General features: G+C 48.2%; 1 protein-coding gene across 3 annotated transcripts in view; it reads left to right on the top strand.

Moving 5' to 3' along the window:
* LOC147107892 (arsenite methyltransferase) overlaps nucleotides 1-21926 on the top strand; it is a 76492-nt gene extending 54566 nt beyond the window's left edge. The window contains exons 5-11 of one of the 3 annotated variants that reach the window (XM_086007272.1): nucleotides 677-746; nucleotides 9795-9876; nucleotides 11010-11141; nucleotides 11772-11914; nucleotides 17275-17397; nucleotides 17901-18294; nucleotides 21665-21804. In XM_086007272.1, the coding sequence (XP_085863398.1) occupies nucleotides 677-746; nucleotides 9795-9876; nucleotides 11010-11141; nucleotides 11772-11914; nucleotides 17275-17397; nucleotides 17901-18294; nucleotides 21665-21696 (976 nt within the window). In that variant the 3' untranslated portion in view covers nucleotides 21697-21804. Of the gene's footprint in view, nucleotides 1-676; nucleotides 747-9794; nucleotides 9877-11009; nucleotides 11142-11771; nucleotides 11915-17274; nucleotides 17398-17900; nucleotides 18295-21664 lie in introns of all 3 variants that reach the window. The other 2 variants (XM_086007274.1, XM_086007273.1) reach the window with 2 other exon arrangements.
* Nucleotides 21927-26662: the final 4736 nt, after the last annotated feature.

The raw sequence follows: 26662 nt of genomic DNA, 5'->3' as shown, positions 1-26662 counted from the left end.
GTTAGCAACAAAGCTACCTTACATGTTCCAGAGCTAGTCATGGCGTCGATCGCTGTGAGGTAGAGAAGAAAGCATTGTTTGAATTCGTGCCAATTTTTGTCCAGATTTCCTTCAAGTTGCAGGCTAGTCGGTGGTTTTATCCCTTCCATTGTTGTGGTATGCCCGTATCGTGCGTTCTATAAATCCTGGAACCATGTAATGTTATCTTATATCTTAGTATTAAGAGGCTTACGAGTAGATATCGTTGAGTATTCTTTATTAGGTCTTGAGTCAGTGCCAGCTCGTGCAGTGCCGCCGCATGGCCAAGATGGCTTCCTATTTATACGACTGCCGTCAAGCAGTTGTCTTTACTACAGCTACCGTAAAGCAGCTGTCTTTACTACAGCTACAGTTATCTGTACAAAGGGTAGTGGAAATCTGGAACTCTCTCTCCAAAGGCTGTTGAGGCTGAGGTTCAATCGGAGCTTTCAAGACTGAGATCGATAGATTTTTATATTGGGTAAGAGTATCACGGGATACAGAGCTATGGCGAGTAAATGTAGTCGAGACACAGATCAGCCACGATCCAATTAAATGGCGGAACAGGCTCGAGGGGCTGAATGACCTCCTCCTGTTCCTATGAGCCAATGAAATGTATTTTTAACTTTCAAACATCTTGGCTTGTAATTTATTTCAGCTCGAACTGCGTCATCTGCCTGTGCCCAGACAAAGGGGCAGTCTTTGAGGAGGCCTACCGGGTCCTTAAGGTTGGTACCGAGCTCTTGCTGGTGTTTAGGTCGATTACTGTTCAGATCATTAACTGCCGCGTGTGGCGAGGGATTCGTGGCGCGCCAGAGATGCCCGCATATAAATCGCATTGCCAACTGAACCTGTCATCTGCCTGGTGCCCGACTGCCCACCTCGCTCATGAAATCACTTGCCGGTGGGGATACCGTGTAGAGTCCTGGCACTGCCGACACTCACGCCCCATCCTGTCCTCCCCCAACATCTACGGTACCTGTTCATAAATAATCAGAAGGAGAAACCCTGGCTGATTTATTTTTACAGCTCTCCACCTCCTTAGCCCCAGGACCGGTCGCTCAGCTAAGATTGGGAGTTAAGTAAAGAGAGGGTCATGAGAGGGAGGTTGTTGGTTGGGTGGGGAGGGAGTTGGAGGGGAGGTTTGCCCTCAGCAGCTACTCCTGCATTCCTCCCAGCGTCAATCAAGGTTGGCCAGGCTCCCAGTGTCGATTATGGTTGGCCATGCTCCCAGCTTCAATCATGGTTGGCCATTCTCCCAGTTTCAATCATGGTTGGCCATTCTCTCAGCATCAATCATGGTTGGCCATTCTCTCAGCATCAATCATGGTTGGCCATCCTCCCAGCATCAATCATGGTTGGCCATCCTCTCAGCATCAATCATGGTTGGCTATCCTCTCAGCATCAATCATGGTTGGCTATCCTCTCAGCATCAATCATGGTTGACCGACTTCCCAGTGTAAATCATGGATGGCCATACTCTCAACGTCAATCATGGTTGGCCATTCTCTCAGCATCAATCATGGTTGGCCATCCTCCCAGCATCAATCATGGTTGACCGACTTCCCAGTGTCAATCATGGATGGCCATCCTCTCAGCATCAATCATGGTTGGCTATCCTCTCAGCATCAATCATGGTTGGCTATCCTCTCAGCATCAATCATGGTTGACCGACTTCCCAGTGTAAATCATGGATGGCCATACTCTCAACGTCAATCATGGTTGGCCATTCTCTCAGCATCAATCATGGTTGGCCATTCTCCCAGCATCAATCATGGTTGACCGACTTCCCAGTGTCAATCATGGATGGCCATCCTCTCAGCATCAATCATGGTTGGCTATCCTCTCAACATCAATCATGGTTGGCTATCCTCTCAGCATCAATCGTGGTTGACCGACTTCCCAGTGTAAATCATGGATGGCCATACTCTCAACGTCAATCATGGTTGGCCAATTCTCTCAGCATCAATCATGGTTGGCCATCCTCCCAGCATCAATCATGGTTGACCGACTTCCCAGTGTCAATCATGGATGGCCATTCTCTCAACGTCAATCATGGTTGGCCATCCTCGCAGCATCCATCATGGTTGGCCATGCTCCTAGCCTCAATCGTGGTTGGCTACCCTCCCAGCATCAATCATGGTTGGCCATCCTCCTAGCATCAATCATGTATGGCCATCCTCCCAGCGTCAATCATGGTTAACCATGCTCCCAGTATTAATCATGGTTGGCCATTCTCACAGCGTCAATCATGGATGGCCACCTGCCATCTTGACCACGTTAACGTGAGGCAGAAGGAAACTGAAGGTGGGGGCCAAGGTAATGAGTAAGATGGATCAGAGAGACCAGAGATACAGAGCAAGGGAATGGTAGCATAGTGGTTCTGTTACTGGACTGTAATCCAGAGGTCTGGACTAATGATCTGGAGACATGAGTTTAAATCCCACCACGGCAGTGGGGAATTTAAATTCAGGTAATTAAATAAATCTGGAATTAACAAAAAACTAGTGTCAGTAACGGTGACCATGAAACTACCAGATTGTCCTAAAAACCCATCTGGTTCACTAATGACCTTTCGGGAAGGAAATCTGCTGTCCTCACCTGGTCTGGCCTATATGTGACTCCAGAATCAATATGGTTGACTCTTAACTGCCCTCTGAAATGGCGGCTCACCACCACCTTCTCAGGAGCAGTTAGGGATGGGCAATAAATGCTGGCCTTGCCAGCGACGCCCACATCCAGTGAATGAATTTTTTTTTAAAAGGACACTTAAAGCAAAGTTTTAATAATATTAAAGAGGGTTCTTTGGAACCCGCCCACAACGGGTGCCCATTGTGAAGAGGAAGATCCCAGTTTTATTCCCTGATCCCAGCCAAGATGACATATGGATCAAGTCTCCTGTGCCGAGTGGACAATGAGACGACCAGTTTCTTCCACTGACCCCTGTCCAGATCAAGGTATTTGACTCAGATCAGAGGATCTTGGCTCATAACTCGGGTTGCCAACTCTGGTTGGACGTATTCCTGGAGGTTTCATCACATGACCTTCCACCTACAACCGCCCCACCTGGTCAAACAGCTTTTTATCCCATCTTGAATATTTTTTTTAGAACTAATAAAAAGAACATGATTTTTCTCCCGGGTGTTGCTGGCCGCCATGTCCTGGAGATTAGCCTTTCATTCCTGGAGACTCCAGGACAGCCCTGGAGGGTTGGCAATGGCAACCATACTCACAACCAGCAGACGATGGCTCGCCACGGTTGATGTTTACCTTTGCAAGTCTGTAACAGACTCGCCTTGTCTCTGGGTTGGTTTCTGTAACGAAAGGCATTTTTACATGGACAAGTCATTGGCCTGACTCACGACCCCCTTTAGGTGCACTGCCTTTAGTCTAGAACATAAGAAATAGGAGCAGGAGTCGGCCATTCGGCCCCTCGAGCCTGCTCCGCCATTCAATAAGATCATGGCTGATCTTCGACCTCAACTCCACTTAGAGTCCAAAAATCTAGCGATCTCAGCCTTGAATATATTCGACTGAGCAACCACAGCCCCCTGGGGTAGAGAATTCCGAAGATTCACCACCCTCTGAGTGAAGAAATTTCTCCTCATCTCAGTCCTAAATGGCCGACCCCTTATTCTGAGACTGTGACACCTGGTTCTAGACTCCCCAGCCAGGGGAAACATCCTCTCTATATCTACCCTGTCAAGCCCTGTAAGAATTTTGTATGTTTCAATGAGATCACCTCTCATTCTTCTAAACTCTAGAGAATATAACATAGAAACATAGAAGCTAGGAGCAGGAGTAGGCAGCACGGTGGCATAGTGGTTAGCACTGTTGCCTCACAGCGCCAGGGACCCGGGTTCGAATCCGGCCTCGGGTGACTGTCTGTGTGGAGTTTGCACATTCTCCCCGTGTTTGCGTGGGTTTCCTCCGGGTGCTCCGGTTTCCTCCCACAGTCCAAAGATGTGCGGGTTAGGATGATTGGCTATGATAAATTGACCCTTAGTGTTAGGGGGATTAAATACGTGGGGTTGTGGGGATCGGGTGGGGTATGTGTCGGTGCAGGCTCGATGGGCCGAAATGGCCTCTATCTGCACTGTGGGGTTTCTGTGATTTGGCCCCTTGAGCCTGCTCCGCCATTCAATGATATCATGGCTGATCATCCAAACTCAGTACCCAGTCCCTGCTTTCTCCCTTGATCCTTTTAGCCTTAAGAAATATATCTAACTCCTTCTTGAATATATTTAATGAATTGGCCTCAACTGCCTTTTGTGGTAGAGAATTCCACAGGTTCACCACTCTCTGGGTGCAGAAATTCCTCCTCATCTCAGTCCTAAATGGCCGACCCCTTATCCTGAGACTGTGACCCCTGGTTCTCGACTCTCCAGCGAGGGGGTCTCGAAGGGTTAATAGCTGATCAGACCTTATCTGGTCATTGTCACATTGTTGATTGTGGGAGCTTGCTGTGCACAAATTGGCTGCTGCGTTTCCCACATTACAACAGTGACTACACTTCAAAAGTACTTCATTGGCTGTAAAGTGCTTTGGGACGTGCTGAGGCTGTGAAAGGCGCTATAGAAATGCAAGTTCTTTCTTGTCGAAGTCTGAAGTATCTATTCTAACATTCCTCTTATACCTTTCTTTCACTGTACTTAACGTGAGAATCTGCGTGATTCAGGGTATTACCTCATTCAATTAGCTGCCATAACTTCAGTTTTAACAAGAATCATGCCCCAAGCCTTCACCTTGACTAAACTGTCAATCGAGTCATTCACACGGAGGCAGTTCCAGGGAACAGCGGCCCTCCACGGGGACGTTACACAGGTGTCCTCGGAGGAGTCACCATCTGCAGCCATAGCTTCTCGACTTGACGGTCAAAGTATGTTGGTAGATAACAACAGAAAATACTGGAAAAACTCAGCAGGCCAGGCAACATCCGTGGAGAGAAAATAGAGTCAACGTTTCGGGTCAAAACCCTTTGTCAAGACCGGAACGTTGACTCTATTTTCTCTCCACGGATGTTGCCTGGCCTGCTGAGTTTTTCCAGTATTTTCTGTTGTTATTTCGGATTTCCAGCATCTGCAGTATTTTGCTATTGTACTAGCATGTTGGTAGATATTTCACTGCCGAGAGATCTGCGGTAGCTCTCAAGGCTATGTAAACAAAGATGGTTTGTGACGTCCACAGAATCTCCTTATCAGAGAAAACAGTCTTTGTGTTTCATTTCACTGAAAACGAAACTGAAAGTGACATTTCCAGCCTTAGAAAGTATTACAAAGTATTTACAGCACAGAACTAGACAGCACAGAAACAGGCATTTCAGCCCAATCAGTTTATGCTCCACTCGAGCTTCCTCCCATACTTCCTCATCTCACTCTATCAGCATCACCCTCTGTTCCCTTCGCCCTCATGCGCTTATCTAACTGCCCCTTAAATGCATTGACGTAATAAAACTCACTACACACTTGGTTTGAGTATAAAACAAGGCTTTAATCAACTTGTTTCAGAACATGGCGGTCTAGTTGTACTTCACTAGTTCCTGTCTTACAAAATGTCCCTGAGCAAGCTGGGCCCACGCCCGAGTATTTATACTCCTTGGACGGCGCCACCAGCTGGTCGTCCAGCGTTATTTCATGAGCAGTTTCTTTATAATGATGAGATTTATAACATACATCTATACACAGAACACAGAACACAGAAACCCCACAGTGCAGATAGAGGCCATTTCGGCCCATCGAACCTGCACCGACACATATCCCACCCGATCCCGTAGCCGCACGTATTTAACCCCCCTAACACTAAGGGTCAATTTATCATAGCCAATCAACCTAACCCGCACATCTTTGGACTGTGGGAGGAAACCGGAGCACCCGGAGGAAACCCACGCAAACACGGGGAGAATGTGCAAACTCCACACAGACAGTCACCTGAGGCCGGATTCAAACCCGGGTCCCTGGCGCTGTGAGGCAACAGTGCTAACCACTATGCCACCGTGCTGCCCAACGATTCACCTCAGCCACTGTTCCCTCTAGGGTGCGTGGCTGTGCGGCCGTGCACACGTCCCTGAGCTCGCGCGCGCTTCTGATTAAATGCCGCACAGGGAACTGGACCGCCGGACAGCTGGAGCGGGGGAGGGGCCCCGTACACCTCGGCCCGGAATGCAGACAGTCGTCAGTGAGACTTGCCACCTCGGAGCCAATCCCAATTGGAATTTAACAAAAGAGTTGGGGCAGCGGCCACATGATGAGGGAGCGGGTGAGGGGCTGGTTGATTTGCTCGCTGGGAAGTTCCAGACGCTGCGGGCAGAAGCTGGAGAGAAGCCGCGCTCCGCCGGTTCCCATGGTGATGAGGGCAGCGTCTCCCTCCTTCTCCTTTGGCACCGTGGTTGCGGGAGCCTGTGTTACCCAAACTCCGCGGTCCTCGCGGGGCTTTTCGGAGCGGGGCCAGTCTGAGCGAGGCCAGTCTGAGCGGGGTCAGTCTGAGCGAGGCCAGTCTGAGCGAGGCCAGTGTGAGCGGGGCCAGTCTGAGCGAGGCCAGTCTGAGCAGGGCCAGTCTGAGCGAGGCCAGTCTGAGCGGGGCCAGTCTGAGCGAGGCCAGTCTGAGTGGGGCCTTTCCTGAGCGAGGCCAGTCTGAACGAGACCAGTCTGAGCGGGGCCAGTCTGAGCGAGGCCAGTCTGAGTGGAGCCTTTCCTGAGCGAGGCCAGTCTGAGTGGGGCCAGTCTGAGCGGGGCCAGTCTGAGCAAGGCCAGTCTGAGTGGGGCCAGTCTGAGCGGGGCCAGTCTGAGCGGGGCCAGTCTGAGCAAGGCCAGTCTGAACGGGGCCAGTCTGAGTGGGGCCAGTCTGAGCGGGGCCAGTCTGAGCGAGGCCAGTCTGAGTGGGGCCTTTCCTGAGCGAGGCCAGTCTGAGCGAGCCCAGTGTGAGTGGGGCCATTCCTGAGCGAGGCCAGTCTGAGCGAGGCCAGTCTGAGCGGGGCCAGTCTGAGCGAGGCCAGTCTGAGCAGGGCCAGTCTGAACGAGGCCAGTCTGAGCGGGGCCAGTCTGAGCGAGGCCAGTCTGAGCGGAGCCAGTCTGAGCGGGGCCAGTCTGAGTGGGGCCTTTCCTGAGCGGGGCCAGTCTGAACGAGGCCAGTCTGAGCGGGGCCAGTCTGAGCGAGGCCAGTCTGAGCGGGGCCAGTCTGAACGAGGCCAGTCTGAGTGGGGCCTTTCCTGAGCGGGGCCAGTCTGAACGAGGCCAGTCTGAGCGGGGCCAGCTCAGTGCAGCCAGCCACCACTATGGGGCTGAATGAAGCTTTAAAAATCGGTGGGAGAGATCGGCAGATAACCAGGTGATCCTGATCTTATTAAACCTGTTACAGGTGAGTGAGTCGCTGAGTTTTACTGCACAGGTGAGTAAGAAGGGACTTTGTTGCTGTCAGATGGCAGTGACATGTTTTAGGAGAGGAAATGAGAAAAAGATTTGTGTGAATTTTGAGCTGTATGCGAATCCGCTTTTTAAAATAAAATGATGGGTTTGTAAGATCAGGCTTTCAATCATTAGGTGAAACAAGGAAGCATTTTAGCAGAAGGAAGAAGAGCGATTGACACAAGTTTAACTTACTTTTATTTGCTACTTTTTAATAAATCCAATGCTGCACCAGAGTGGATTTATGGTTTTAATCTTGTTGCTGATGAAAGTTCATAAAAACCTGAATAACATTAAAAAGTGGGGAATATTGGAGTTTACTTTTGAAATCAGAATTCTGGCGTCAGGTTTAGATTTTTAGAAATGTTGAGGCACCTCACTTTCTACAGGCCGACCCAATTAGCGCATCTGCCTGCTGAAGAATTCAAACCGCCTGGGCCAACACAGGTTGCCTTTGTCAGAAACAAAAATATGAGTTTTTTTTTAATTCGGAAAATTGTTTAAAGCCGGAAAAAAATATGGGAAAGTAAAGTTAATGCTACCATAAACAAACTTGTAGAATGGGAACGTAAATGACAAGTGAATTTCCATATAGGTAAGTGTGAGATGGTGCATTGTGGCAGGAGGATTAAGGAGGCGACCTACTCCTGGGAAAATAAGAGACTAAATGGAGTAGAGGTGCAAAGGGATCGAGGGGGATCGATTCACAAATCATTAAGAGTAACAACGCAGGTTGAAAAAAGCCATAAAACTGCAAATAAAGCACTGGGGTTCATTTCTAGAGGAATAGAATTCAAAAGCAGAGAAGTTATGTTCAACAGCAACAACTTGTATTTATACAGAAAGAAAGACTTGCATTTCTATAGCGCCTTTCACGACCACCGGACATCTCAAAGTGCTTTACAGCCAATGAAGTACTTTTAAAGTGGAGTCACTTTTGTAATGTGGGAAACGCGGCAGCCAATTTGCACACAGCAGGATCCCACAGACAGCAATGTGATAATGACCAGATAATCTGTTTTTGTTATGTTGGTTGAGGGATAAATATTGCCCAGGACACCGGGGAGAACTCCCCTGCTCTTCTTCAAAATAGTGTCATGGGATCTTTTACGTCCACCTGAGAGAGCAGACGGGGCCTCGGTTTAACGTCTCATCCAAAAGACGGCACCTCCAACAGTGCTGCACTCCCTCAGCACTGCACTGGAGTGTCAGCCTAGGTTTATGTACTCAAGTCTCTGGAGTAGGACTTGAACCCACAACCTTCATAGACTCACGAGGCGAGGGTGCTGCCCACTGAGCCACAGTTGACACCTACACCGTTAACGTAGTAAAACGTCCCAAGGCGCTGCACAGGAGTATTTTAAGACAAAAAATTTGACACCGAGTCACATAAGGAGAAATTATGGCATCTTAAAGGAGGAGAGAGAGGTAGCAAGGCGGAGAGGTTTAGGCAGGGAATTCCAGAGCTTAGGGTCCAGGCAACAGAAGGCACGGCCACCAGAACTTGTATAGAACCTTATCTGATTGTCTTATGATTTGAGATGGTGGGGTGGCAATATGGCGTTACTGTATATATGCTTTTAACTGGTCACTGTTGTTGGTGTAAACGTTGTTGTTGTTGTCAAATTTGCTCACTGACGAAAAGGTCGTGGCCTGCTCAGCACAAAAAAATTAGAGTAGACATTGGCCTCAACCACTCCCTGTGGCAGCGAGTTCCACATTCTCACCACTCTCTGGGTAAAGAGGTTTCTTCTGAATTCCCTATTGGATTTCTTGGTGACTATCTTATATTGATGGCCTCTGGTTATGCTCTTCCCCACCAGTGGAAACATTCTCTCTGTGTCCACTCTATCAAAACCTATCATAATTTTAAAGACATCCATTAGGTCACCCCTCAACCTTCTCTTTTTTAAGAGAAAAGAGACCCAGCCTGTTGTTCATCCTTTCGACAACAGGCCATTCGGCCCAACTGGTCCATGCCAGTATTTATGCTCCACACGAGCTTCCTCTCACCCCTCTTCATCTAAACCCATTACAACCCAGACAGAAACGCACGTAACAGGGAATATATGTCAGTGTCCTGGGTCAGAATCCTAGAACTCCCTCCCTGACAGCACTGTGGGAGTACCTTCACCACACGGACTGCAGCAGTTCAAGAAGGCGGCTCACCACCACCTTCTCAAGGGCAATTAGGAATGGGCAATAAATGCCGGCCTTGCCAGCGACACCCACATCCTGTGAATATTTTATTTTTTTTTAATCCAGAAATGAAAGAAATGAATATAAAATAACCCGCTTCTTACACTGCCGGTGCAGTGGAGAAGGGAGGAGACTCTTGCGAAGACTAAATTCTCAGGAATGTTTTGTCTGTTGCAGGAAGGCGGAGAGATGTATTTCAGTGACATGTATGCCAGTAAGGCCCTGGATGAAGAGCTGGAGAAGGATCCGGTGCTTTGGGGTAATTGTTCTTTCTCTCTGGAACTCTTCGCACCTCACTGTTTGTACAGCACACCGCACAGCCCATTTAGTTGTTCGACTAAACTGAGCCTATGGCCGACTCCAAACACCGGCATTTATGCAGTGTTAACAGCAACTGGCTTCCGCAGAGTAATTTCTATCTCCATTGCCTATCATCTCTGTATGTGACAATGGCCCAGAATTTGCTGGGAAATTAGCGCCGAGTTTAATGGCGCTCGCCGTTATTCATGCAATTTGTGGCGGGGAAGAGATACGCCACAAAAGAGTTGCGAATTGCCGCAAGTTGCTGGACGATTTGCGCCACTTCACTGTTAGCCTCGCAAAAATGGGAGCTCGCCTTCGACCTCCCCGTGAGTTTCATGAGGTTGCTGCATTTGCACATTGATTACAATTAATCTCACCGCAGAAAGCTAGGGCTGCTACTTAATAGCGTAAGGACCCTTTTAATGAGGAGGTTTATGCAATGCCACTCAATCTCTCTGGCCCAGAAAGGGAACAATTGAAACTGTGGAGTCTCATTCCTGCAGGTAGTAAATTGTTGCTAGAGGTTTTTAAAATTTGAAATGTTTTAATTTTTTTCTTAGTTCTGTCACTTTTTTTTTCTCTCTCTTAATCCAATCTTTCTTTCCCTCTCTTTATTTCTCTCTATACCTGATTTGACTCTAATTCATCTGATTCCCTTTTCCCGTCATTCCTCTGTTTCTTTCTTAATCCTTTAATCTCATTGGTTAAGGAGACAGACTGTTGGTCCCGTCGTTCGCCGAGGTCCCAGATACCCCGCTGCCCTCGCCGCCCCATTATCAGCTCGCACTCCCAGCAATTTGCAGTACTATAATTTTTCAAACTGAAGGGTGAAGAGAACAATCTAACAAACGGGGGTACACTGCGAGATGCCTCGCTCCAGACAATTGTGGACCAGTGCAGCATTCCCGCTCAGCTGCGCAGCCGTGCGGCGGTCTGGAGATCCCGCGCAGGCCACTCACCAGTTAAAGGGACCGCGCGCACAAAAAAACAATTGGAGAGAACATTGGGCCAGTTGTTGGATGCTCAGGGATCTGAAGCTAGCTGGAACAGGTCTGACAGTTCTCAAGGATTTTATCTTGTTGCTGGCAGGGGAGGGGCTCGCAGGCGCCCTGTACTGGAAGGATTTAATCAGCCTGGTGAAGGCGCTCGGATTCAGCACCCCTTACCTCGTCACTGCAAGTCGCATTACAATCCACAAACCCGAACTTCTCAAACAGACGGGTAAGTGTCTTTGTTGCGGTTACTATGCGATTACTCTCTGTATAACTCACTGCCAGCTCTCTATTACTCTGAAGTGTCAGCCATGGCTCAGTGGGCAGCACTCTCTCTCGCCTCCGAGTCAGAAGGATTGTGGTTTCGAGCCCCACTCCAGAGACTTGAGCACAAAATCTAGGCTGATACTCCAGCGCAGCACTGAGGGAGTGCTACACTGTCAGAGGTGCCGTCTTTTGGATGAGACGTTAAACCGAGGCCCCGTCTGCCCTCTCAGGTGGATGTAAAAGATCCCATGGCCACTATTTCAAAGAAGAGCGGGGGAGTTCTCCCCGGTGTCCTGGGCCAATATTATCCCTCAATCAACATCACCAAAACAGATTATCTGGTCATTATCACATTGCTGTTTGTGGGAGCTTGCTGTGCGCAAATTGGCTGCCGCGTTTCCCACATTACAACAGTGATTACACTTCAAAAAGTACTTCATTGGCTGTAAAGCGCATTGTGATGTTCTGAAGTTGTGAAAGGCGCTATAGAAATGCAGGTCTGTATAACTCACTGCCAGCTCTAATTCTCTCTGTAAATCTCACACATTACATCCTCTTGCCAATGACCCTCTCTGGTAATTTTATCTCCCAGGAGATGTAAAGTACGCGTCTGGAACTTATCGCTTTTTCAAACTCCCCGCCAACGGGAACGATAAGAACGCTCGGGTCATCTATAGAGGAACAGTGACTGACCACCAGGACCAGCTACAGTTTGATTCCGTTCACACTTTCAAAGTAAGAAGGCTTAAATAAAGCGAGAGCTTTATATAAACATTTAGATAATATTGTGCCTGGTCACACCACCCAGAAATAGCTCGAAGCTCTTGGCGTTCATTGAATTACATTGTTAGGTTAACTTGTGGGCAAGTGATCATTTTCTCCTATCACTAAGGTAAAGATCAGATCTGATCTACTCATCCTCCAGCTCATCTGATCTGAGCTTATCCTTCCAAAAAGCCACCACTCCTGCAACTCCATGTTTGAATGTCTCCAATCAGGTCTCCACCCCACCATAGAACTGAAACAGCCCGAAGCAAAGTCACGGGTGACATTCTCTGTGACTCTGACCCTCCTTGTTCTCCTCATTCTCTCTGCAGTCACGGTCAACTGTACCATCGTCTTTCCTCAGTGGGACTGCCCTCGCTTGGTTCCACTCTTACCTATCCAATAACAGTCAGAGCATCCTCCAGCTATGCCTTCACTTAACATCCTCATACCATGTCCTTGGGAACCCCCCTGAGGATAAATCCTTGCCCCCACCCCACCCACTCCTCTACCTCATCTACATACTAATCCTCCTCTCACCTCTGAGTCAGAAGGTTGTGAGTTCATGTCCCACTCCAGAGATCTGAGCACATAATCCAGGCTGACTCTCCCAGTGGAGTTCTGAGGGAGTGCTGCACTGTCGGAGGTGCCATCGTTGGGATGAGACGAACTGCACTGGGAGCGTCAGCGTAGATTTTGCACTCAACTCTCTGGAGTGAGACCTCGAACCCACAACCTCCTGACTTAGAGGTGAGAGTGCTACCTACTGAGCCGAGGCTGACACCACGGGTAGGATGTCGGCTTCGCTCATGCACACCTGCTGCTGTAAGACTGGAGGCCGTAGCCTTCTGACCTAGAGGCACTAATGGAGCCAAGCTGACCCTCGGTACTCTGGACAAAGATATTTTCACATCCAAGCACTGAGAATAGTAAACCGAAGTGGACTGTTCCAGATTGATCAAGACTGCCTTGGATTCCTTGATTCTTTCCCAGTAACATTTTTTTCAAGGATTGCTAAGTTGCTCTTTCGCTCCCCGCAGCTTGCTGGTTTTCTATGCCTGGTCCGCGGTTTGTCTTGGGCCCTGGGATTCAAGAGTGGCTGGGCAATGAATTCCCCAAACCCGTGCTGCACTTCAGCTGGCCAGCAGGTGGCGGGCAAGAGCAACTTGGACACAACTGCCTCCAACTTTCTTCCAACTTTCTCTCCTGGTTTTCAGTCGGTGTCTCCCTGCCTCTCTCCAGTTTGGGCTTCGATTATGTAGAATTCTACAGCACAGAAACAGGCCATTCAGCCTAACTGGTCTGTGCCGGTGTTTATGCTCCACATGAGCCTCCTCCCACCCCCTCTTCATCTCACCCCATCAACATATCCTTCTATTCCTTTCTCCCTCATGTGTTTATCCAGCCTCCCCTTAAATGCATCGATACTATTCGCCTCAACCACTCCCTGTGGTAGCGAGTTCCACATTCTCACCACTCTCTGGGTAAAGAAGTTTCTCCTGAATTCCCTATTGGATTTATTCGTGTCTACCTTCTATTTATGGCCCCTAGTTCTGGTCTCCCCAACAAGTGGAAGCATCGTCTCTACGTCCACCCTATCGAACCCCTTCATAGTTTTAAAGACCTCTACAAGGTCACCTCTCAGTCATTTCTTTTCTAGAGAAAAGAGCCCCAGCCTATTCAATCTTTGCTGATAGTTTGTAGAAATGGGGTTATATAACTGGGGTTATAGTCTCTGGCCAGTCAGAAGTATCTGAGCTGCTCCAGAGCCCCGTGCGGTTTCGAATCGCTCCCCTTTTCTGGTTCTGACCGCCGGACTTATTCAGTAGCGATGTAGACAAAATGAGACTCGTGGTTGTGTGCAAAGAAGACCAGTATTTATTGAAATAAAAGGAAATAAATTGAAAATAATCAATACAGCACACCTATGCTAAATACAGCACTATTACTCAAATACAGTACACTTATGCTTACTACAGCACTCTTTTGCGTAGTACAACACTCTTTTACTTGATACAGCACTTTTACCTAGTGTAGCACACTTTTACTTAACACAGTACACTCTTTTACTTAATGCAGCACTTTTACCTAGTGCAGCACTTTTACTTAATAGGGAAGGAGAAAACAGACACATCGAGGGAAAATGGACTAAAATTACAATGTTAACAAAATTCCCCTTAACTCGCACCCCTAATACCTATCTAAGTTGCCTTGTGATGGGCCAGAAAATCTATGCTCACCAGTGAAATGCCTGCTCTGTGCCCCTTCACTGCCCCGAAATAGCGATACCCCAGTATTTAAAAGTAACTGCTGGTATTCCACTTCTTTTGGGCGGGCTTGCTGAGCTGTCCTTCTGTAGGCAGAGCACGGAGGCGAGGCGGCAGAGAGAGAGAGAATGGCTTCCCGAGAGGCTATCTATATACCCCAATTGGGAGCCAAAATCTTCGCGCCCAAATCCGGATGTTTCTGGGCTGTACAAAAGGGAATTGATCTGTCCCCATTGACTGTGATGGGTTTTAATGTATTACCCATTCATTGACTGGTTTGAATAAAGCTGTCTTAGTTTGAAAAAAACATGTCTGTTTCCTTAAGTGCTGAGTAAACAGCCCTTGGATGTTAGTGTAAACAAATCCAATTGTCCTGCGGTCCCGCCCAACCGCAATTGATTGACAGTCTCAAGTACTTAATCTCTTTGTCAACATTTTAGAGGGTTCTGTAAACAAACAACCCCTTTGTCCTGCGGTTTGAAACTTCCTGAACTGCAGTTGACTGACAGTTTAAATACCTCATTACTTCAGAGGCTGGTTTTTTTTTCCAAATCCTTTGTAGACACACAAGCAGGCTGTCCTTTTGTCTCCTGCCACGAGGTCTGACAGCCATCTTTGATTTTCCTTTCACATACACACAGGCTGTGTTGTATCTTTTGCCACGAGGCCGGACAGCCATCTTTTATTTTCCTTTTCACATACACACAGGCTGCCTTTTTTTCTTCTGCCATGAGGTCTGATGGCCATTTTGATGCCCTGGATTTTTAAAGTTATATTCTACCCAGGTTTTCTTTCATCAAAAATATAATCTTCGGGGCTGTAGAAATTTTGGAAATTCTTGCGAAATCTTACAAGTTATAACCTCTCAGAGGTGAGATGAAGAAGGGTGGGAGGAGGCTCGTGTGGAGCATAAACACCGGCATAGACCAGTTGGGCCGAGTGGCCTGTTTCTGTGCTGTAAATACTTTGTAAGACTATGTACTGTGTAACTGAACTCCTTACAGAAACATGCCACGCAGAAATGCAGCTCTATTTCTGCCAGCAGCAGGAATGCACGATCTGTGAGTCAGAAAAGGCACAGCGAAACCCCTCCCCCGCCCTCACCGTATTATTCAATCTCTGTCCAGCTGCTACCCGAGACAACTGATAAAGTCTCAGTGTGAAGCAAACCGATGGCAAAGTCTGTGGCTTGATGGTAGCCTTCTTGTCTGAGCCAGAAGGTTGTGTGTTCATGTCCCATTCCAGAGATTCAAGCACATAATCCAAGCTGACACTCCCAGTGCAGTGCTGAGGGAATGCTGCATTGTTGGAGGTGCCGTCTTTCTGATGAGACGTTAGAACGAGGCCTCATCTGCCCTCTCAGGTGGACGTAAAAGATCCCACGACACTATTTATCCCTCAACCAACATCACTATCTGGTCATTTATTTCAATGCTGTTTGTGGGAGCTTGCTGTGCGCAAATTGCCTGCCGCGTTTCTCTACATTACAACAGTGACTACACTTCAAAAGTACCTCATTAGCTGTAAAGCGCTTTGGGATGTCTTGAGGTGGTGAAAGCCTTTGTAATGGAGGCCTATGGTGATCCTGGGATGAGAGGGTTGTCCTATGAGGAGAGATTGCGTAGAATGGGCCAATGTTCCCTTTAATTTTTTTTGGGTGCGCAGCCCCATCAAAGGGATGGGCGGCCCGTTCAAAATACCGCACATGCGGGGCTTTTCCCATTTAAGAGCTGGTCAGCTGGCTGCACGGGAGCACCAGAGTGCTGCATAACCACGTGGCCGCACAGCTTAAAGTGAACATTGAAATGGGCCGATACACTCTGCAGTTTAGAAGAATGAAAGGTGATCTCATTGAATCATACAAGATTCTGAAGGGGATTGACAGGGTAGATGCAGGGAGGGTGTTTCCCCTGGCTGGAGAGTTTAGAACCAGGGGGGTCACAGTCTCAGAATAAGGGGTCAGCCATTTAGGACTGAGATGAGGAGAAATTTCTTCACTCAAAGGGTTATGAATCTTTGGAATTCTCTACCCCAGAGGGCTGTGGAGGCTCAGTCGTTGAGTATATTCAAGGCTGAGATCGATAGATTTTTGGGAAGGCGGAGTTGAGGTTGATGATCAGCCATGATCTTATTGAATGGCGGAGCAGGCTCGAGGGGCCGTATGGCCGACTCCTGCTCCTATTTCTTATGTTCTTATGGCACGGTTAACGTCATTTGCCCGATATAGGCAGCTGCCTGTGATCAGCGTGGACGGTGTAAGTTCTGGGGACTGTACATAAAAGAAAGACTTGCATTTCTATAGCGCCTTTCACAACTTCAGGACGTCCCAAAGTGCTTTACAGTAAATTAAGTACTTTTAAAGTGTAGTCACTTTTGTAATGTAGGAAATGCAGCAGCCAATTTGCACACAGCAAGTTCCCACAAACAGCAATGTGATAATGACCAGATCATCTGTTTCAGTGATGTTGGTTGAGGGATAAATATTGGCCCAGGACACCGGGGAGAACTTCCCTGCTCTTCTTCGAAATAGTGCCATGGGATCTTTTTGTCCACCTGAGAGAGCAGACCAAAAGACGGCACCTCCGACAGTGCAGCACTCCCTCAGTACTGCACTGGGAGTGTCAGCCTGGATTTTTGTGTTTAAGTCTCTGGAGTGGGACTTGAACCTGTAACCTTCAAGCCCCACTCCAGAGAGGACAGTCTTTTCTCATTCATTCTCAGGATGTGGGCATTACCGGCAAGACAGGCATTTATTACTCATCCCTAATTGCCCTGGTTTGGGGGGGGGGGCGGGGATGGAGAGGCTGCATTCTTCAACCATTAATAGTGGTTTAATACAACGGAGTGAGCTTTCTAGGTCACTTCAGAGGGCAGTTAAGAGACAACCACATTGGTGTGGGACTGGAGCTATGAATATTAAATGGCGTGGATAAAGTGAAACGAGATGGTTATGAAAGAGGAAGTCACAGAGTCAGGGTTAGGGAGCCCCAATTCGTCCTCCATCTTTCAGTTTTACTCGTTGGTTCTCGTTTTCAGCCGTCTCTTTCATTTGTTTCCTTGCAGAAGGACGAAGCAGTGGAGGTTGATGGGGAGCTGGCCATGGTCCTGAAGACCTCCCGCTTTGCCTCTCATTTTGATTTTCAAACCACCGAGTGTGAGGCACCTTTTAAAGATGGCCCTCGGCAGGTAAGGGGATACTTTTCAGTCCGGACCTCTGCATACTCTGCCGAGAAAGAGAGTGTTCCATTCAAAAAAAAAATAACTGCACACATTTCTGGAAGTAGTCTCGAGGGTTGAGGTATCCCCCAGTGCATCACTGAGCCACCTGGTCTCTGGTCTGATTCCGGGTCTGTGCTCCTCCCGCGCATGCTACACTTATCACATGTCATGTCTCACATTACTCATATACTCTATCCCACAATGTTATTCTCTGAACGACATCTATCTGATTTGCATTTGAATGAATACTCTCTGCTGTCACCGTCTCCCTAGGGAGCCTGTTCCATAGATTGACCACTCGCTCACTGAAATATTGTTTCCACAGATTCATTTTGATAGAGGAGCCTTTCAGCTATCCAATATATTACATAGATTAGGAGCCTTTCAGCTATCCAATATATTACATAGAATATATTATATTACCTATCCATTGGCAGGATAGGCGCACTAACATCTGTGTTCTTGCTCAGGCCAACATCCCCAGCATCGAAGCTTTGACCACGCTCGATCAGCTCCGATGGACGGACCACATCATCTGCATGCCTGATACGAGACTCCCAAAACAAGCGCTTTACTCGGAGCTCCGGCACAGCAAGAGAGCCCCAGGTGGACAGAGGAAACGCTTCAAGGACACCCTCAAAGCCTCCTTGAAAAAGTGTAACATCCCCACTGACACCTGGGAGTCCCTGGCCCAAGACCGCACAAAGTGGACGAGAATCATCCGGGAAGGCGCCGAACACCTCGAGTCTCTTCGCCGAGAGCAAGCGGAAGCCAAGCGCAGGCAGTGCAAGGAGTGCACGTCAACCCAAGCACCCCACCCACCCGCCCCTTCAACCACCGTCTGCCCCACCTGTGACAGAGACTGTAGGTCCCGCATTGGACTCATCAGTCACCTGAGAACTCAGTTTTAATGTGGAAACAAGTCATCCTCGGTTCCCAGGGACTGCCTAAGAAGGAGAAGATATTACATAGAATATGAGCTTTTCAACTATCTAATATCACAAAGCCTAGGAGACTTTCAGCTATATAATATAGGAAGGGACCTTGATTCATTTAGTCTGGGCTGGACACAAACAAAATCTGGAAGTAGACAGACACTGGTCCAATTGACCAGTCCAGGACTCTTGGGTGTTATAGGCTAGTTTCTGGATTTATTGCACCCTGTGTGATGGGAATGCATATTGAAAATGGAGACACAAATACCAATCATCCCAATTTCCAGTCTGTGTGATTTTCCATCCATTAGTTTATGGAAAAATTGTGTGGCCTTCAGATTGGGTGCGCTGACTGATTTCTGCATTCAAATTCTAGATATGGGCTGCTGTCATGTAAACTTTTCAATCAGGAACACTCAATCATTAAAGTTACCTAAACATTCACTCCCTCCACCACCGGCGCACCGCGGCTGCAGTGTGTACCATCTACAAGATGCACTGCAGCAACTCGCCAAGGCTTCTTTGGCAGCACCTCCCAAGCCTGCGACCTCTACCACCTAGAAGGACAAGGGCAGCAGGCGCATGGGAACACCACCACCTCCATGTTCCCCTCCATGTCACACACCATTCTATCTTGAACATACATCGACATTCCTTCATCGTCGCTGGAACTCCATCCCTAACAGCACTGTGGGAGTACCTTCACCACACGGACTGCAGCGGTTCAAGAAGAATGCCCACCACCACCTTCTCAAGGGCAACTAGGGGATGGGCAATAAATGCTGGCCTTGCCACCGTCGCCCACATCCCGAGAATGAATTAAAATATACCCTTCGTCATGCACCCTAGAGTGTGACGGAGAAGACAGGTGTAGACCTCTCTACTCTCTCTGTCAATGTGCAGTGGAATGAGGGGAGCAGAATGCAATGGAGCTTCATCCTGTTTTCTTTCTGTTCCCCTCAGCCAGGCATCTTTCCTACCATCTGCTGTTGTATCTGACAAACTGGCAAGGTCAGTCAATCTCCATCCAATCATGAAGCAATCGAGACCCAATTCACAGTCATTCAGCACTAGTGCATTACACTATTGGAGCCATAATTCAGGATTTTTCTGGAGGGTGATTTTGTAACTTTTTATTGCCTTTTCTCTTTCAATTCTTGCAATATTAACAACAACAACTTGTATTTATATAGTGCCTTTAATGTAGTAAAATGTCCCAAGGCGCTTCACAGGAACGATTATCAAACAAAATTTGACACCGAGCCACATAAGGAGACATTAGGACAGGTGACCAAAAGCTTGGCCAAAGAGGTAGGTTTTAAGGAGCATCTTAAAGGAAGTGAGAGAGGTAGAGAGGCAGAGAGGTTTAGGGAGGGAATTCCAGAGCTTAGGGCCCAGGCAGCTGAAGGCACGGCCGCCAATGGTGGGGCGATTCAATTAGATCATAGCTGATCTTTAGCTTAACTCCATCTACCCACCTTTGTTCTGTAACCCTTAATACCCTTACCTAACAAAAATCTATCAATCTCAGATTTGTCATTTTCAATTGACCCTCCAGCCTCAACTGCTTTTTGGGGGAGAGAGTTCCAGATTTCCACCACCCTTTGTGTGAAGAAGTGCTTCCTGACATCACCCCTGAACGGCCTGGCTCTAATTTTAAGGTTCTGCCCCCTTGTTCTGGACTCCCCCCACCCGAGGAACTAGTTTCTCTCTATCTACCCGATCAAACCCAATACCTGTGCTCCTTGGTCCCAATTCTTGCTGCTAATTCTCCGTACACTGAGCTACTGTTGGAAACCTCTCGGATCTGGATTCTATCCAGGCTCGGATACACTTTGTCAGGTACAAGGCTATTTCAATCAGTTTAGACGGATTCAATCCCGTTCTAGGAGATACTCATGCTAGGGAGCAGAGAACTGAGATTTGAATTTTTTTTTAATGTATTGGAAACAGCTAATTTTTTATGGGGGAAAACCTTCTTTACTCAAAGACTAATGGCGAACTGTTCCTGAATATATTGTTTTCAAGGAGCTTGTCTTCCTTTACAAATCCCCTTCATGGTTTTGCCTTTCCCACCAGAATGATTTCCTCCAGTTCTGAGTCTCATATCTGGCTGTAGTTCAGCATTACACTGAAACTGAGACCTGGCCAAAGTGGCCATTAACTGGTCCAGGCAGCGGGCGGTCGAGGGGGTCGTTTGGCCCGACTGCCTGCCTCTCTTCCGCGGCCACGTTCGCGCCCGGGTGGCCCTGGAGATGGAGCACGCAGTGTCCGACGGCACGCTTGAGTACTTCCGCGACCGGTGGGCGCCGCTGGGACTGGAGTGCGTCATCGATTCGGACAACACAATTTTAATTTGATTTGTTAAGGTTTATTTAAAATTTGATTAATTTACAGACAATTTGTTTTTGGTCCAATCAGAAGAGTACACTGAAACTGAGACCTGGCCAAAGTGGCCATTAACTGGTCCAGGCAGCGGGCGGTCGAGGGGGTTGTTCGGCCCGACTGCCCGCCTCTCTTCCGCGGCCATGTTCACGCCCGGGTGGCCCTGGAGATGGAGCACGCGGTGTCCGACGGCACGCTTGAGTTTTTCCGCGACCGTTGGGCGCCGCGGGGACTGGAGTGCATTATAAATTCGGACAACTAAATTTTAATTTGATTTGTTTAAGTTTCATTTGAAGTTTTTGTTAATTTACAGATAATTTGTTTACGTACCCAAATTAAAAGAGTACACTGAAACTGAGACCTGGCCAAAGTGGCCATTAACTGGTCCAGGCAGCGGGCGGTCGAGGGGGTCGTTCGGCCCGACTGCCCGCCTCTCTTCTGCGGCCACGTTCGCGCCCGGGTGGCCCTGGCGATGGAGCAAGCAGTGTCCGCCAGCGCGCTCGAGGCCTTCCGCGACCGGTGGGCACCGCAGGGACTGGAGTGCATCATCACGCCCGGGAATACAATTTTAAGTTGTTAAGGTTCTTTTAATGTTTTAAGTTAAGTTACAGTTTTATTGTTTTAACCAGAAGAGTACACTGAAACTGAATTAATGGTGGTTGGTGAGCGATGCCCATCCAGGGATTGGGGCTCGGGCATATTGTTGGAGCAGCGTAGCAGGAGCTTTAAGCCACAACTTTAGCGTTGATCCAGGAAGTGCTTGATGATGGTGGTGGATGACAAAAAAATAGGAGAGTGTTTCATCCAGCAGTATTGACACCCCTCACCTTAAAACGGAGTTCATTATAACCAGGGTTTTGTTTTTCTACAGTCTCTAACTCTAACGACCTCTTCCTCTCTATCTCTCTCTCTAGTACTGCCACCTGAATCCCTTCCTGCTCGCTGAAAAACTGGGATCATCCATTCAGAAATGCTCCAAAACTCAGAAAGACGGTGTTTGTGCAAATCGGACTGAAGGGACAAGCAAAGGCGGAGAGACTGAAAGCTAAATACTTACCCCGTGTCTTAAAGGGGCCATGTTATTTCTTACAAGCTGATTATTTCTTACAAGCTGATTCGCCGAGTTTGAATTAAAAAATACTCGGAACAAAAAATAAATTGCCCTTGTTTTACGTCCATCTGTTTTAAGACTCCATCTTCCCCGCCCTTCATCACATGGCATTCGTTGGTTAAGAGAATGGGTAGGCGAGCTGGCTTTATTTATTCCCAGGTTTTCCCCTCGTCTCCTGTAGCTCCTGACAGGCTAAGGCTACTCTTGACCTCCTGATATCGTTATCGTACATCAGTGTGGGGAGTAAATTAGAGACAGAGAGCCATTCTGTCCAGTCGGACATTATGGGAGGGGACCACGTCAGTGTACATCTGGCCTGTCAGTGGGGCATTGGCAGGTACACGTCTGTCCCACACGTGCTTAACTTAATTTGTTGCCGCAGTGCCTCTGGGTCATATGGTGTATGCCAGATTAGGCCTGAAAGGAACAGGAGGAGGCCACTCAGCCCCTTGAGCCTGTTCCGCCATTAAATTAGATCATGGCTGATCTGTAGCTGAACTCCATTTGATTCCATAACCCTTAACATCCTTTGCCTAACAAAAATTTATCAATCTCCATTTTGACATTTTCAATTGACCCCCAGCCTCAACAGCTTTTTGGGGGTGAGAGTTCCAGATTCTCACTACACTTTGTGACATCACCCCCCTGAACGGCCTGGCTCTAATTTTAAGGTTATGCCCCCCTTGTCCTGGCCTCCCCCTCCCCACCAGAGGAAATAGTTTCTCTCCTATTTACCCTCTCAAATCCTTTAATCATCTTAAATACCTCAATTAGATCACCCCTTAATCTTCTATACTCGAGGGGATACAAGTCTAGTCTGTGCGACCTGTCCTCGTAATCGTATGGAATGTAGGGCAACAGATGAAGGGTCCCACCCCCACATGGCACCACCACAGCAACAACAAGTTGCATTTATGGTGAGTTACCCTTGGAGACTGAAGGACATTGGTGTCGATTCAATGTTTCTGCTGGGCGGAAGGCCAGCGGGTCGGCTGCCCGTTTTATACCCTGCTCGATTATCTTTTCCGTTGACTTTGGGGTGGGGTGGGGCGGGTATAAAACGGAAGACCGATCCACAGTCACCTCTTTCCCCACCACGGCGGGACCAGTTAGAATTTCATTAATTCGCTGGACAACGCGCACAGTGAAATTGCAGAGGGACTGCTGCAGGTGGCAGAGCGACACACAATAGAGCTCGTGTAGTCTGAGCACAGCGGAGGAACGAGGAGATAGGAGTGTTTTCATGCGTGTCCATGACTTCAGTCAGAATATTATCTCAACGTAAGAGGTGAAATTAAGAGCAGAGAACGGAGATTAGAATTTTTTTAATGAATTGAAAACTGCTAATTTATTAGGAAAATATTCAAAGTCCGATAGCTCCGTGTTCCTGAATATATTGACTTATCTTGCTTTACAAATCCTTTATGGTTTCGCCTTTCCCTCCACAATGATTTCCTCCACCTGTACATCCCAACGTGTATATATTCAATGAAAATTAACTTTTATACTTTTAGAAAAAATATTTTACTTTCTGTACTTATTTTTACAACTATTGAATATGGGCAGACACCCCAGCTTTAATAATTTTTATATATGTTAAACAGAATACTGATTCTAAACACCGATTGTTTAGAATGTCAGCCTTGCACTATCAACTCTGAGTCAGAAGGTTTGGAGTTCAAGCCCCACTTCCGGGGACTTGAGCACGTTATCCAGGCTGACACTCCCAGTGCGGTGCTGAGGGAGTGCTGCACTGTCGGAGGTGACGTCTATCGGATGAGATGTTAAACCGAGGCCCCGCCTGCCCTCTCGGGTGGATGTATTTTGAAGAAGAGCAGGGGGAGTTCTCCCCGGTGTCCTGGGCCAATACTTATCCCTCAACCAACATGGCTTAAAAAAAACAGATTATCTAGTCATTATCACATTGCCGTTTGTGGGACCTTGCTGTGCAAAAATTGGCTGCTGCAATTCCCTATGTTGGAACAGTGACTACACTTCAAAATTATTGGATTAAATTAATGGCGTAAGAAAACTACTAGGCACTTGGTCTGTGTATTAAACAAGGCTTTAATCAACTGTTTTTCAACATGGAGATCCAGTTGTGTCCTTCACTAGTTCCTGTTAAAGAATGTCCTGCACAAGCTGGGCCCATGCCCGAGTATTTATACTCTCCCTGGACAGCGCCACCAGCAGGCCGCCCAGTAATATTACATAAGTCATTTTCACATGAATGGCAAGATTCATGTCACTTAATTTCTCGAGAAAAGAAGGAAGGAAGGAATTGGATTGGCTGTAAAGCACTTTGGGACGTCCTGAGGTCGTTGAAGATGCTATAGAAATGCAATTCCTTCCTTTCTTCTTTTCTCGAGAAATTAAGTTAATAAACTAGTTTTAAATCTTTATTTATGTTGTTAAATTCCTAATTAGAAAATAAAGATCATGCTTTTTAAAATATAACAGGGAAATAGAAAATAAAAAATTAAAATCCACCAATTACACCTGCTGTCTTAATGTACAATTACAGGTGATGTATTGTCGGGATTGGAATCATTGTGCATTTGAGCACTGCGCCAGATTTCCTGAAACTATCTCTCAATGAAATTAAGATGGGTTGTAAAAGTTGTTAAAAGCTTGAACAATATACTATTACAACAACAACAACAACAACAACTTGTATTTATATAGCGCCTTTAACATAGTAAAACGTCCCAAGGTGCTGCACAGGTGTATTTTTTAAGACAAAAAATTTGACACCGAGCCACGTAAGGATAAATTAGTACGATAGCAAAATACTGCAGATGTTGGAAATCCGAAATAACAACAGAAAATGCTGGAAAAACTCAGCAAGTCAGGCAACATCCGTGGAGAGAAATTTGAGTTGACGTTTCGGGTTGACCCTTCTTCAAAGAAGAAGGGTCAAACCCGAAACGTCAACTCAAATTTCTCTCCACGGATGTTGCCTGACTTGCTGAGTTTTTCCAGCATTTTCTGTTGTTATTAAGGATAAATTAGGGCAGGTGACCAAAAGCTTGGTCAAAGAGGTAGGTTTTAAGAAGCGTCTTAAAGGAGGTCATAGAGTCATAGAAAGTTACAGCAAGGAAGCAGGCCATTTTGACCCATTGTGTCCGCGCCGGCCAACAAAGAGCTATCCAGCCTAATCCCACTTCCCAGCTCTTGGTCCGTAGCCCTGCAGGTTAGAGCATCCCAAGTGCACATCCACGTACTTGTTAAATGTGGTTAGGGTTCCTGCCTCTAGAGGTAATGAGGCGGACAGGTTTAGGGCGGGAATTCCAGCGCTTAGGGCCGAGGCAACAGAAGGCACGGCCACCAAAGGTTGAGCGATTATAATCAGGGATCCTCAAGAGGGCAGAATTAGAGGAGTGCAGATATCTCGGGGGGTTGTGGGGCTGGAGGAGGTTACAAAGATAGGAAGGGGCTGGTAGCATAGTGGTTCTGTTACTGGACTAGTAATACAGAAGCCTGGACTAATGATCCAGAAACATGAGTTTAAATCCCACCATGATAGCTGGGGAATAAAAAGCTAGTATCAGCAATGGTGATCATGAAACTTATTGATTATCGTAAAAACCCATCTGGTTCACTAATGTCCTTCAGGGAAGGAAATCTTACCCGGTCTGGCCTATATGTGATTCCAGACCCACAGCAATGTGGTTGACTCTCAGCTGCCCACTGAAATGGCCGAGCAAGCCACTCAGTTGTACCAAACTGCTGCAAAGAATTAAATGCAAGTTTTTTTTTATCGTTCATGGGATGTGGGCATCGCTGGCAAGGCCAGCATTTATTGCCCATCACTAATTGCCCTTGAGAAGCTGGTGCTGAGCCACCTTCTCGATCTGCTGCAAAGAAGTATACAATTCCCCCTCCCTCAATGTCCCACACCTCCCCTTCTCCACAGCTCCTCCCACTCCCCCATAGCCTCTCCCCTCCCCTTCCCCCACAGCCCCTCCCCTCCCCCACAGCACTTCCCCCCCACAGTTCCTCCCCCTCCACCATAGCCCCTCCCCGTCACTCACAGCCCCTCCCCCTCGCTCACAGCCCTTCCTCCTCCTATACTGCCCCCCTACTCACAGCCCTTCCCACAGCCCCTGTCCTCCCTCACAGCCCCTCCCACTCCCCACAGCCCCCCTCGCTCACTGCCCCCCTACTCACAGCCCCATCTGCCCCTCCCCATCCCCAGAGCCCCTCCCCATTTCCCCAGAGCCCCGCCCCAACCCCAGAGCCCCTCCTCATCCCCAGAGCCCCTCCCCATTTCCCCAGAGCCCCTCCCATCCCCAGAGCCCCTCCCCATTTCCCCAGAGCCCCTCCCATCCCCAGAGCCCCTCCCCATTTCCCCAGAGCCCCTCCCATCCCGAGCCCCTCCCCATTTCCCCAGAGCCCCTCCCCATCCCCAGAGCCCCTCCCCATTTCCCCACAGCCCCGCCCCATCCCCAGAGCCCCTCCCCATTTCCCCACAGCCCCTCAACATCCCCACAGCCCCTCCCCATTTCCCCACAGCCCTGCCCCATCCCCAGAGCCCCTCCCCATTTCCCCACAGCCCCTCCCACTCCCCACAGCCCCCCTCGCTCACTGTCCCCCTACTCACAGCCCCATCTGCCCCTCCCCATCCCCAGAGCCCCTCCCCATTTCCCCACAGCCCCTCCCCATCCCCACAGCCCCTCTCCATTTCCCCGCAGCCCTGCCCCATCCCCAGAGCCCTTCCCCATTTCCCCACAGCCCCTCCCCATCCCCAGAGCCCCTCCCCATTTCCCCACAGCCCCTCCCCCTCCCCACAGCCCCTTCC

Source organism: Somniosus microcephalus, chromosome 14 (genome assembly GCF_052327205.1).
Source record: "Somniosus microcephalus isolate GS21.2 chromosome 14, FLI_Smic_1.0, whole genome shotgun sequence".
NCBI lineage: Eukaryota > Metazoa > Chordata > Chondrichthyes > Squaliformes > Somniosidae > Somniosus > Somniosus microcephalus.
This window is presented reverse-complemented; position numbering and strand designations above follow the sequence as displayed.